This window comes from Paramormyrops kingsleyae, chromosome 21 (assembly GCF_048594095.1).
Source record: "Paramormyrops kingsleyae isolate MSU_618 chromosome 21, PKINGS_0.4, whole genome shotgun sequence".
NCBI lineage: Eukaryota > Metazoa > Chordata > Actinopteri > Osteoglossiformes > Mormyridae > Paramormyrops > Paramormyrops kingsleyae.
Genome location: NC_132817.1, coordinates 19,522,520 through 19,535,070, shown reverse-complemented (window position 1 = coordinate 19,535,070; position 12,551 = coordinate 19,522,520). Strand labels below are relative to the sequence as shown.

Genomic DNA, 12,551 nt, shown 5'->3' with positions numbered 1-12,551 from the left:
CTGCCTTGATACTTGTATGAATTCAGCAGTGATGAATGTAATGTTTTGGCCCTAGAGCTGCGTTACATGCCACACATGCTAATGCTAATGGTTGATCTGGAATGAGTCGCCTGATTTGCGGGGTGGGTGGGGGGGGTTTCTGCCTTTGTAGGTTTTAACAAAGCCCTGAGTTATTTAAATGCCCCCGCCATTCAGTGAGGATTGGGTGCTTAATTTATCTCGTTTCGGTTCACGAGCGCGACGCATGGTTCACGAGCGCTGCCTACGATGCTGCCATGATCTATAGATATTTGCTCCCTCTGAAATGCTTAGATTAATTCCGCCGAGCTGTTGGCGCGACGAGGTTTTATTTTGAAGCCGCTTTTGATGTATGGAAGTTGTATGTCGAGATCATACTGGGTTCAGCAGGAGAGTGTAAAAGCATTAAAGGGGAACAGTGGGACTATTTAATACAGGGGAACCGGTGTGTTTTACTTGCAGTCCACCTCCAGTCACCCCCCCCATCCTCTAGTTTCCATTCTTAGCTTGTCTCTGTCTTGGTGTCGTCCGGAGACCCTTTGCCCTTACAGAGTCCAGACAGATGGTTCTCTTGGGTCTCGTCAGCCTCGAACCTCCGTGAATTGGCTGCTAGCTGCTGCGCTGGAGGGCTGGCTGGCCCTAAGGACGGCCTGTGCAGAGAGGTGGACATTTAGCAACCGACCCCCCCCCCCCGCGAACCGCCCTCCCACCTTAAGTAGTTGCCCAGGGTGGGTCGTGTGCCGTTTGGGGGATTGCGACGAAAACTTGTCCTTCCCTTTGCTGCTTGGTGTCGTTAATTGGTACTTATAGAGGGGGGAGGTACCTTTGGGGGGGGCCTAGGCAAGGCCTGGTGCAGCAGGTTAATCAGGTGACTGCCGCTGGGCTCGCTGGGCTGCTCCCCTCTTTCCAAGCGATAGGGGGGAGGGGGGGGGGAGAGAGAGGTAGACAGAACATGCTGTCCCCTGTGTTCAGAGGAGTCCATATTAGAGCTTAGATCGGGCCCAAAAAATTAAACCCGATCCTACCCGAGCCCGTGCACCTTGTGTCCGAGCCCGACCCGGTCCGACACATTAACTGTAATTATGAGCCCGAGCCCGATTTAAACCCGACTATTTTTTAATACGTGAGCCGTTGTAACAGACGTTCTCAACTACAATTCTAAGTTGTTTGAACTACAGAAATTAGTTTAGATTTATCTTAATGAAAAATGCAACAAGGACGAAGCATGTAAACTGCATTGTTTGTTTATTCAGAATGGATCGCAAATAGATCCGAATGAAAAAAAAACGTGAACAATGATAAACACAGAAAATGAACAAGTAATTAACTTTGGATGGCATATTTAATAAATATGATAAGTTTTAGAATATTTTTAAACAAAAATTTGTTCTCTTATTGTTGTTCTTGTACCTTTTAATTATGCTAAGCCTATAACAACATGTACTAAAGTAACGGAACTAAGGTAATAGCGGAACTGTTGTTCTGATGTCCGCAATTATTGAGACACGTTTAGAAGAAAAGCACGTTTTCACTTATCCAGTTCGTTTGCTGCTGGAACCAGTTTGTGTGCTCGGCATCGAACTTTAAGTAAAGGGTTAAGAAAAAGGTTAAATCCTTCCGTAAGCAGCCAACGAGGTATGTGTTAATTAAGTTTTAGTTAAGTTTGTTGTATTTAGCCATGTAAATGCTAACTGAGGTTCGTGTTAACTGTATATGAATTCTCTAAGCTGTCTTTATTGTTATTTATGTTTATATTTCATTTGAATTTCAATGTTTGTTAGCTAATATTGTAAGTAAATGTGCTTGATTTTGTGTTTCCGTATCTGTATTTAGTTCTCACGTCTGCCATGATGATGATAATAACGAAGCCACTGTCTTTCGAATAAACCGTCGGCTCAGTTAAATGCAAAGGACTCTTGTGCTCGTGTCTTACGGGAGGGAGCTACATTTATAATTATGGCATAGCTCTCCACCCAATTAGGCTAATTAAGTAATGATTTAAAAAAAAAAAAAAAAACACACACAAATGCTTGATCATGGCCCGGCCCGGCCCGGCCCGAAGATAGTGGCAGGAAATATCGGGCCGACCCGGCCCACGGGTCGGGTCGGGTCAAGTCTGGGCTCGGCCTCGGGCAGAGAATCTAAACTCTAGTCCATATGCCCTTACTGTATTCCCGAAAAGTTATATCGCGATCTTTAAAGTGCACAACTGCGATCCCGATCTGAATTGTGGTCCTTTTTTTTCCCCAATTCTTAAGTGTACTGTCTAGAATACCCAGACTCGAGCAAGCCTAAGTGCCATTTAAAACACAAAATTGCGTTAAAGACATGGTTTTAAAAATGGTAGTTAAATCCTCAGTTAAACTTTATTTTTAACATTAAACAAAGTTGTGCCGGATTGCTTCCTTTTAAGGTGGTTGAATGGATTTGTTGTATTGCCTCCAGAAGTGCTGATCAGGGCCCGACAAAATTTGCGGGTAACTTTTGCTTGGTGAAATATCTAACTGTCCATGCCTGATTTGCTCTTTGCATATCTGCGTATGCCCAGCATTCCACTTTACGGCGTTTTTTGAGTGGATGCCTGATTCGTACCGCTTCGTTTCATGACATTTTCATGAACCATTCTGATCGCTTTAATATTTTTCTTCACTACGTCAAGTTCATTTCACGGACTGCTTGTAAGCACCAGGCCACAGTGGGATATTGAACCAACAGAATGACTTCCTGCTAGACGGCTCTGCTGATCGGTCAGGTTATGTCACATGTCTCTATCACAGGGTCTCTTTCATGCGTGACGTGTTCAGTGTGAGCTGTTGGCATGGTGGCTGAGGACGTGTGGTACGGATTGGGCAGTGACACGTTATTACTGGTCATCGAAGTTTGGAGCACCGTGCTGCTTAATAGCAACTTCTCTTTAATTTCTGCTGCCGATACAGTTTGCCCCCTTATAGTTTAATAGCAGTGGCCCACGGCGCAAGCAGAAACTCATCGCTCTCGCAAGTCGCAGTGGAAGATTAATGGTCTGGAGAACGGAACGGAACAGGCTCCCTGCCCGTCTTGGGGGGAGGGGGATGAGGGCAGGCTGCAAAATTGGTTTTGGTGCTCAGGCGGCAGTTTTAAGCGTGGATTTTAAGTTTGACGTTTGGATAGCGGTGGACTAGAAGGTTCCTGAAGGACAGCGTGAATCTTGCTGGCCGGGCAGACACTGGGCAATGTCTGCTCTGGTACTTATGGTTGGTGTTGCTTGTGGACCTTCGCCTGCACCAGTAGCGACCAGTTGTTGCCGCCTCCCCCCCCCCCCCCCCCCCCCTCGACATTAACAGTGCTGGTGCCCTTATTCTCCTGCAGTGCACCTGCCGCAAGGATATGGTGAAGATCTCCATGGACGTGTTCGTTCGCTGCTTGCAGCCCGACCGCTACGAGCAGTGGAAGCAGGGCCGTGACGTCACCGTGCTGGACCATTTGAAGCCCACCAGTCTGACCAGTGCCGAGCTGGAGCGCTGGAGGCAGAACCGGGTTCTGTACCGGGAGAAGCTGCTGCGCAGGTGAGGACGAGGACCGGGCCGCCTGACGTCCTGTATTGCTGCCAGCTGCATTCCATAAAGCCGCCTTTGGGAGGTGTAATGGCTTGGGATGCAGAACCAGACCACATGGGGGTTTGAATAATGAGCCCCAGTGATATTTTTGTTCTTCCTTCTCAGCGGTTAAACAACAAGGGGGGGATCAGAGAACATCCTTTAAAAAATTGGCCTTGCTTCCCCCCTCAGAATCTATCTCTGGCTGTGGTCTGATTTACCTCCAAAACGCACCTTAGATCTATTCAGGTTCATGTCAAAACCAACTACAGGTTACGGAAGTCAGACCAACATGGCCCTGTCACTAAACTGGCCTGCTCTAAATGGAAGCCAGTGTAAAAGTAGCATAAACTCTCTCTGAAGGGCTCAGTGCTGCCCCCCTGTGTCGGTAGTACTGACCAGTGTGTCGATCTGTTGTTCACACACTGGTTTTGCATGTTGCCATACGGCCATAATTTAAGCCTTTCTGCCTCTGCCATTCGCTATCTCTCTCTCCCTGTCTCCCTGTTCCTAACCCCCTGTCTTCCTGTTCCTATCCCGCTCCCTCCCTGTCTCCCTGTTCCTAACCCCCTGTCTTCCTGTTCCTATCCCGCTCCCTCCCTGTCTCCCTGTTCCTAACCCCCTGTCTTCCTGTTCCTATCCCGCTCCCTCCCTGTCTCCCTGTCTGTCTTTCTGTACTTGTTCCCCTGTCCCTGTCTCCATCGCTGGCCTCACATGTCCCTCTCCTGATCCCCAGGGCCTTGCAGAAGAAGAAGCAGCTGCGGAGACTGAACCTGGAGGAGGTAAAGGTTCTGGCGGAGCAGGGCATCGAGCTGGATCCTGTGGAGTACATGCGGCAGGTGGAGGAGAGGAAGGCGCAGAGGTTGAGGGAGCGCGCTGAGCGGGAGGCGCGGGCCGCCTTGGAGGCCATGGAGAGGGAGGAGGTGGAGCAGGCAGCGGGGGAGGCAGGTGGCGATGCCACAGCGGCGGGTGAGCGGGGGCTCCTGGTGATCGGGTTCGGGCTCGACCATGCCTCCATTTACCACCATGTGAAAACAGGCCTCCATTTCCGATCCAGGTCCCAGCACGACAAAGAAGAAGAAGAAAAAGAAGAAGCTGGCCAAGGCTGGGGAGGACTCAACAGCGCCGCCCGCAGGCGAGGGTGACATGCAGACGGATGAGACCCGGTCTGTGGTGCCCACGGTATTCGTCGTGCCCGCCCCCAAGAAGGTGGTCTTTGATAAGGAGCGCATGTCATGCCAAGAGGCCTTCGAGCAGTTCGCCAAGAACGATGAGCCAGCAGGGGGCAGACCTGAGAAGATAATCCAGGTGAATCTAGTTGCTCCTTGGAGATTTATGACGCCTTAAAGTTACTTAAAGCATGAGGAGTGCAGTGCAGTCCTCCTTTCGGGAATATCCTTTTAGCCCACTTTGCTCCACCTCTATTTTAAGCTGGTATTTTGGCATGAGCCAAACGTTACAAGTAACAATATAATGATAAAATTTTATGTTGTGTGAATTTTGTGTAATGACCCCGTCGTCTGTAGTGTCTGTACCTTTAAGACGGGAGTGAATGTTTAGCGACGTGCCAGCGTTCACTGGGCTGGCCTATTGCCTTATGGCTCCGGAATACCGTGAACCTGTCACAGCCCACCCTGCGGCACGTCCCGCCTCCCCTGGGGAGGCCGGCCACCCGATTGGCTGTTCGTGGTAAGAGACCGTGCCTTTCGGTCTGTGCGCCCCTTACAGGCCAGCCCAGCCTCCTATGCGAAGATGAAGATGGGCGTGGAGGTGAAGAAGAGCCGGCGACACCCCATCAGCAAACCCCCGAGGCGCTCCCCCCTCTCCATCGTCAAGCAGGAAGCCTCCAGTGATGAAGGTGAGCCCAGCTGCAGGCAGTGCTTGGGCCAGACCGTTGCGTTCGCATTAAATGCGTAATAACCGACCTGCTGTGACCCATTTCTGCCTCAGTTACGGGGGAGACCTCTCTCCTGACTCCGCTGAGTGAATAGAGGCCACTTCCCCATAATTTCTAATACCGAGGGTCTGTCGGGCAGGAATGTGCAGCCCGATTCTGGGACCTGCTGATTTCTGTTGTGTTTCAGCACTTAGTTGAATAATCTGATTTAGAAATAAAGTGACATGGGCGGCCTTTTTAAGGGTAACTCAATTACGGCCTGATAAGGAGCCGCTCAGACAGTGATTCCAGCGGGAAGCGCACAGACTTTGGCCTTTATTCCGGTATAATTGGGCATCGGTACCATGAAGCAGGACCTGCTTTGGGGGTTTTCATGAAATTTAAAGGTGACTTCATGACAGGTCCTCAAAAGGTTTCTGCTTAACTATCCCCCTCTTATTTTTCTTCCAGAGCTATTCTCGCCTCTGCCAGGAGGGGGCGAAAATGAGCAGAGCGAGGACAAGGCAGTGACGCAGTGTCACCTGTGGCAGAACCGGTCGCCCAACTTCCTGGCGGAGCGCCGCTTCAACGCGGCCGTGGCCACCATCGAACCGTATTGTGCCATCTGTACCTTGTTCTCCCCGTACTTAGTGGTGAGTCTGTGTGCGTGCACACACATGCACAGGTGCACACACACACGCACACACACATGCACACAGGTGCACACGCACACACACATGCACACACATGCACACACACATGCACACACATGCACAGGCGCACACACACACGCGCACACGCACACACACGCACACACACACTTAAGTAGACTCACTCACATATGCTAAATAATTACACATTTTGTCTAAGAAATGCAGACGAGGGAGGTGCATAGCTCAGCTGGTCGGAAGGGGAGGTTGTTGGTTTGAATCCCACTGGGCCCCTGAGCAAGGCCCTTAACCCCCACGTGCTCTAGGGGGCAGGCTAACCCTTGAGAATCTGTGTCTCTCTTGATGAATATGTCTGCTAAGTAAAATGTGCGTAAACTGCCCCCCCCTCAGCCCCACAAGGACCCAGCCCTTACTGCGGACATCAAGCCCCCGCGTAGCGGCAGCCGGACCCGCCCCATCGTCCCGGAGGTGTGCTTCAGCTCGGGGCCCGAGAACATGGAGCCGCTGCCTGCCAACTCGCACATCGGGGAGGACGGCACGAGCGTGCTGCTGTGCTGCTCCAGCTGCTGCCTGCAGGTTCACGCCAGTGAGTCGGGCTCCGCCCCCCCCACACACCCACAGACGCACACCTGGAAGCTTCCGCCGGCACGCGGGGTTGTATGTGTTCACGTTGTGCGTCAGATCAAAATGTAAATCGCGTTTTCCGCCCCCCCCTCCCCGGCTGATGAAGCCACACTCGCGTTGCAGTTGGAGGTGTTTCGGGAGAAAAATAACACAGGCTTGGAACTGGACTATTTCTGGCCCGTCTTGCACCCCAGTTCCCCACCGACCAGTGCCGCATGCCCAGTCAGCCAATCCGCTCGCTCCCGGGAGCGAGGCCGCCTTTGTCTACGGGGGCGAGGCCCCTTCCGTCCGTGTGGGCAGTGGCATGCTCTGAGGTGGTGGCATCTTCACTGCTCTGAAGAGCAGAGGTGGACATAGTCTGGATATCAACTGGCAGCAAAGACACCTCCCCCCACAATGGCCACTGCCTATCCCCGTTCCGAAGGGTGTGTTGCGTCAGGATCCCCAGGGAGTGACGTGGCCCGTCTCACCCCTCTGCGGGCTCCTCTCCCTGCATACTCCCGTTTCCTTGGCGATGTGGAGAAGCTGACTCTGTAGGCTTCCGTGCCGCTGATGGAAGCAGCCTGACGGCTCTGCAGTGAGCGTGTGCTCCCAGTGGCGCTCCTGCTGACCTCCTCCCGGACCTCAGCCGCCTCCTTATCGGGAGCGGGAGTCTTGCCGTTTGCTCTGTGTGCGACACGTCTTTTGCTTTTTTTTCTTTCATAATGATTATTTCGTTTATATATTCTGAGGGCAGCGTGAGTTTCTATAGCAACACCATGCTGCTTTATACCCGTGTGCCTCATGTACAGCAGGAAGTTGCATGATATACCTTGGTCTATATGGTGGAAGGACAGACGCGTGGCTGCTGGAGACTGGATGTTGCTTCTGTGTGGCGCAATGGTGAAGGCTCCCCAGCAGGGGGCGCGGTCAATTTTTTGCTGAAAGTCCAGGCTTGAATAAAATTTTATCTTAAGTTCTCTTGTTAACTCTGGAACTGGGCTGAGCCACGGGAGGCAGGAAGGGGGGCGGGGGGAGGAAGCATTTGTTATCCGGACAAGGTGTGGCCCGTGCTAATGTGCCTGGGATGCCGATAATGGGAACGGAATCAAAGGAGCAGAGGATATAATGTGGATTCGTGCTGTTCTCCTCTGGTTTGTAGGTGTTTGCCAAAGAAAGGCAGCTGTTAAGGTTCCTCCTCCTTTCCTCAGAATTTCAATATTTATTTTAAATCTTCCCAGTTTGTGCGTCAGGTTTTCTGCTTATGTCTCTTAATGGAGGAGCGACTGGAACTCACCTGGAATACATCCCAGACTGTTGTTTTTCCACCAGTAAGCAGGCTTATTGTGTAGGTTTGTTGGTAAGGCCTTGTTAGGTCTGGAGTCTCCTTGGACTGTCACGTTGTCGAATGGGAGGGCGATGTGACCGGTCTCTTAACTGCTGATGGCGGTGTTGGTGTTGTAACACCTCCTGGCCTGTAGGGGCAGTGTCATGTTCAGAGCATGCTTGTTCACCGAGTGCTGTCTCTTCCTCAGGCTGTTACGGCGTCCAGCCAGATGATCTGACTGGGGACTGGACGTGTTCCCGCTGTGTGGCTACGGCATGGACAGTAGTAAGTAAACCCCCAAGCATGGTCCTTTACCTTAACTCTTTCTGTTTCATAACCGGATTTTAAATTTGGATTTGACCTTGGCTCTGCTTGGCTTTCCAGGACTGCTGCTTGTGTAATTTGAGAGGAGGGGCTTTGAAGAAGACTACCGAGGGGAGGTCAGTGCCCCCAACAACCCCCCCATACCTCAGTGTTAGCTCTCGTGTAGTTTGTGCTACTGAAACCACGTGGTCATGAACAGGATGCTAATGGCTTCTCTTGGTCTTGACGGCAGCTTTGTCAATCTTGAATTTTTAATGTTGCGATCAGGCAGTGTTTTTCCTTTTGGGACGGCTGTCACATCTGTAAATGAGCTGGAGGCCCTGGGTGGAGATTTGAGGGCCTTTCTGTTGCGCTGCTTGTTAATGGGAGAGGCTGTTGGCTCTGTAGAGTCCCACGTCCACCCGTGTACACAGACCTGTCGCCTGGAAACTCCCTGCAGGTGGGTGCACGTGATCTGTGCCATCGCCGTCCCCGAGGCACGCTTTGTCAACGCCCTGGAGAGGGAGCCGGTGGACGTCAGCGCCATCCCCGAGCTGCGGAAGAACCTGGTTAGTCCCTGTGTCGCCGTGCGTGTCGTATAACCTGCTGCCACTAGGGGGTGCTTCTGAGACGGCAGAAACAGCAGTTAAATGCCACACTTGGGGGTGGATGTGAAATCCGGCCTCTGTGGTTGTAACCCAAAAGACAACGAAACCAGTCTACGTGTTAAAGATGCTGCTGCAGTATGTGGTTTTAAGTGAGACAGCCAGTGCAGACTTTTATTATTGCGTTGACCTGGCAAGCGTTGTTGGTTCGCTCCATCTGTTAAGCCTCGATTATCCTTAATGACGGCTAATGGTTTAATCGTTTGCACAAGCACTACAACCAGTTGATTTGTTTTAGTCTGTTACTGATGATTTAGTGTTTGCTTTGCGCCGGCAATAAAACAGCTGTGTTTGCACGGGGGGGCTTGAGGTTGTGTGTTAGTATGCGTCTTCCTTGTTGGCCAATCAGGTCATCTCTTTGAATGAGCTCTTCTGTCATAGGTGGCGGGGCATTTCCTCTCTGTGCCCCCCCACTCCCCCTATACACACACACATAAACACACCTGCACAGGAATCTTAGAAGGCACCTGTCTAAAGGCACCTGTTGCTCTCAGGCCCTGAAAGTATTTACGGGATTACAGAGAGAATACCCCCCCGACCTGACACAGGAGGTGGGAAGGAATTAGTGTTACTGTATTAAGTAACAGCAGCCACTATAGGCCCTTAGAGTAAATTAACAACAGGCTGTTCTGCGAAAAGCCTCACAAACTAAGCAGTGAAAATGAGTTGAATCCAGTCTCCTGTCTCTTGTGTGACCACACAGAGCCCCTTGCACGAATTGGTATGAAACACACAGCTTGTTTTTGTTATTTCCAGACCAGGCTACACTTTTAGCGAGAGTTTTCGTCTTCCGTTTTTCCCAGTTTCATGTACCATTCTGTATGAATGTAGTAGGTTGTAGTAGAGTCACCTTGGGGTGACTCTGTTGTGAAAGTCACTATTTAAAATTGCTTTCTGTATAAGTAGCAGCACTGCGAAGGTGCTCTGTTGGTGGTTACCATGACGTTGATCTGTGCCCCCCCCCCAATCCCCCGCAGAAGTGCGTCTACTGCCACAAGAGCACCAAACAGACCCGTGGTGCCTGCATCCAGTGCTCCTACGAGAACTGCTCCACCTCCTTCCATGTGACCTGCGCACACATCGCCGGAGTGCTCATGCAGCCTGCTGATTGGCCCTATGTCGCGTCCGTCACCTGCCACAAGCACAACACTGGCAGTCCCAAGGTGAGCTCGTCGGTTCCAGACAGAGGTGGACGGGGCCCTTGACAGGCAGGGCATTTGGGGGCTGACTTTGCTTTTGTTCGCTTTGCATTTTAGTTGTACAAATCACTTTGAAGCAGAAACACAAATTTTAGATGCTTAACAGGAAGTGGGCATCATTGGATGTGACTGATCACATTCCTGCCTGTAGGGGGCATCAAACTCGACGAGGTCACGGCTTTCCTCCCGAGACCTCCTGCTGGGTCAGAGGATCGTCGGCCGGAACCGCGATGGCTGGTACTACCCCTGCTGGGTCATTGGCATGGCCACACAGACCTTCTACGAGATCAACTTTGAGGACGGCTCTTACAGTGACAACGTCTACCCCGACAGCATCCTGGTCAGCATCCCTCCCGGACAAGACTCCGTGAATGAAATCTGAATTCCTACTGCGATAGCAAATGACCTGTCTACTCTATACAGCGCCCCCTTTCTGTCGCTGATGGGGTCGCATTGAAGTACGCTCCTCAGTAAAACAGGTTCACGTGTCTCTGAAACGTGTAGTAATAGACTGGTGTTTTCCAGAAGGTTGGAAAACCGTCATCCCCTTGTCAGTTCAGCCTCATCGCAGTAGCTGTCGCTTCAGGTGCAAAAGATTAGCCATAAAGGTCACAGAATTTAATTTATGGTCGCTGTCCGTGCATAACGAAGGAGGGTTATTCTGGCTCCTGTGCAGACGTGAGCGTCTCCCTAAGTCCGATAATGAATTTCAAGGCACGACTCCAGGAGTCGCCCGTCAGGCCGCCCGCGAGTCCTCCGATAGTGCGGAAAGTCACGAGGAAGTTTCCATGCTCTGATTTTCTCTGTGAGAGCAACCAGCTCCATAATTTAAAGTGGGTCGTCTTGGCTGCTTGGCTAGTAAAGTTTGCCAAATTTGCACCGACTATTTTTTAAAATATATTTTGCAGGTAGGAGGTGGGAAATAAATGTTTTATTAAATTAATTTCTTTTACAGAAGTATTGGTTTATTACGTGAGTGATACTTTTAGCTGTTTAGATGATGCAGCAGTGTGTGCTGTAGGTCAGTCTCGGTAATCTGGTTGGGCAACTAAACAGCTTGTTGTTCCCTCCCCCACTATCAGGACCAGGATTGCCTGTGTCTGGGCCCCCCAGAGGAAGGTCAGCTGATCAGCGTGCAGAGTGTGGATGGCTGTGTGCGCAGGGGCAAGTTCGTCAGGACCCACATGCAGAAGGCGTACCAGGTGGGTCCCACAAGTCTGTGCTCATGTGCCGTGTCTGTGCTCATGTGCCGTGTCTGGGCTACAGTCAGAAAGATGCCGTTTACTCTTTCTTGAGAGAGAGAGAGGGGGGGGCAATAAAGGAGTGCTTCAGCCTCAGGGAACCTGTCATATACAATGTACAGAGGGTAAAGCAACTTAAATGTGCCTTACAGAGGGTAACACAGGTTAACACAGCTTGAACATGCCTTACACAGAGGGTAACACAGGTTAACACAGCTTGAACATGCCTTACACAGAGGGTAACACAGGTTAACACAGCTTGAACATGCCTTACACAGCGGGTAACACAGGTTAACACAGCTTGAACATGCCTTACACAGATGGTAACACAGGTTAACACAGCTTGAACGTGCCTTACACAGAGGGTAATACAGGTTAACACAGCTTGAACGTGCCTTACACAGAGGGCAACACAGGTTAATGCAGCCTAAATGTGCCTTACATAAAGGGTAACACAGGTTAACGCAGCCTAAATGTGCCTTAAATAAAGAGTAACACAAGTTAACGCAGCCTAAATATGCCTTACACAGAGGGTAATAGCTTAAATCTACCTTACGCAAAGGGAAACATCAGGTAACACAGCTTAGATGTGCCTGAAGTGTTTCCTGTCCTGGGCTCTGTTTTGAGAGTTAGTTGTATTCAGGAGGTAATTTGATGCTAATAATATCACATGCAGCAGTTGGCGCAGGGTCACAAACACGCCAGGTCACTGTACAGCCCATGTGTGAATGTCCTTGTCTGACTGATGACCTGTCGCCCTCTTCCAGGTTGAGTTTGAGGACAAGTCGCAGCTGATGCTGAAACGCAGCGAGCTCCATCTTCTAGAGCAGGAACTGCCCAAGAGAGTCAAGTCTCGGCTGGTAAGCTGAGGGTGCAGATTGGGGGGGGGGGAGGGGTGGCATTGGCTATTCTGCTCCCCTTTTTATTTCATAGCGTGTAACTACAGAAATGGAGAAATGAGAATGTTGTCATGTCATCTGTGATCGGTCGTTTTGAAACCAAGGCATTATGGGTAAGGGCAGGTCTTATCCAGTTACAGTCCCAGGTGGCCGAATTCAGAATGATTTCCAGCT

The 12,551-nt window shown here is 50.8% G+C and overlaps 1 protein-coding gene across 7 annotated transcripts in view; it reads left to right on the top strand.

Annotated features, from left to right (window-relative positions):
* The window catches only part of LOC111841055 (lysine-specific demethylase 4B-like), a 40,969-nt gene that overhangs the window by 26,046 nt on the left and 2,372 nt on the right, over positions 1-12,551 (top strand). For all 7 annotated transcript variants that reach the window (XM_023806535.2, XM_023806538.2, XM_023806536.2 and 4 more), the window contains 13 exons: positions 3,367-3,563; positions 4,330-4,562; positions 4,651-4,901; positions 5,322-5,451; positions 5,941-6,122; positions 6,531-6,726; positions 8,279-8,355; positions 8,455-8,510; positions 8,834-8,942; positions 10,016-10,201; positions 10,389-10,577; positions 11,320-11,439; positions 12,246-12,338. In XM_023806535.2, coding sequence (XP_023662303.1) covers positions 3,367-3,563; positions 4,330-4,562; positions 4,651-4,901; positions 5,322-5,451; positions 5,941-6,122; positions 6,531-6,726; positions 8,279-8,355; positions 8,455-8,510; positions 8,834-8,942; positions 10,016-10,201; positions 10,389-10,577; positions 11,320-11,439; positions 12,246-12,338 — 2,019 coding nt within the window. The remainder of the gene's footprint in view (positions 1-3,366; positions 3,564-4,329; positions 4,563-4,650; positions 4,902-5,321; positions 5,452-5,940; positions 6,123-6,530; positions 6,727-8,278; positions 8,356-8,454; positions 8,511-8,833; positions 8,943-10,015; positions 10,202-10,388; positions 10,578-11,319; positions 11,440-12,245; positions 12,339-12,551) is intronic.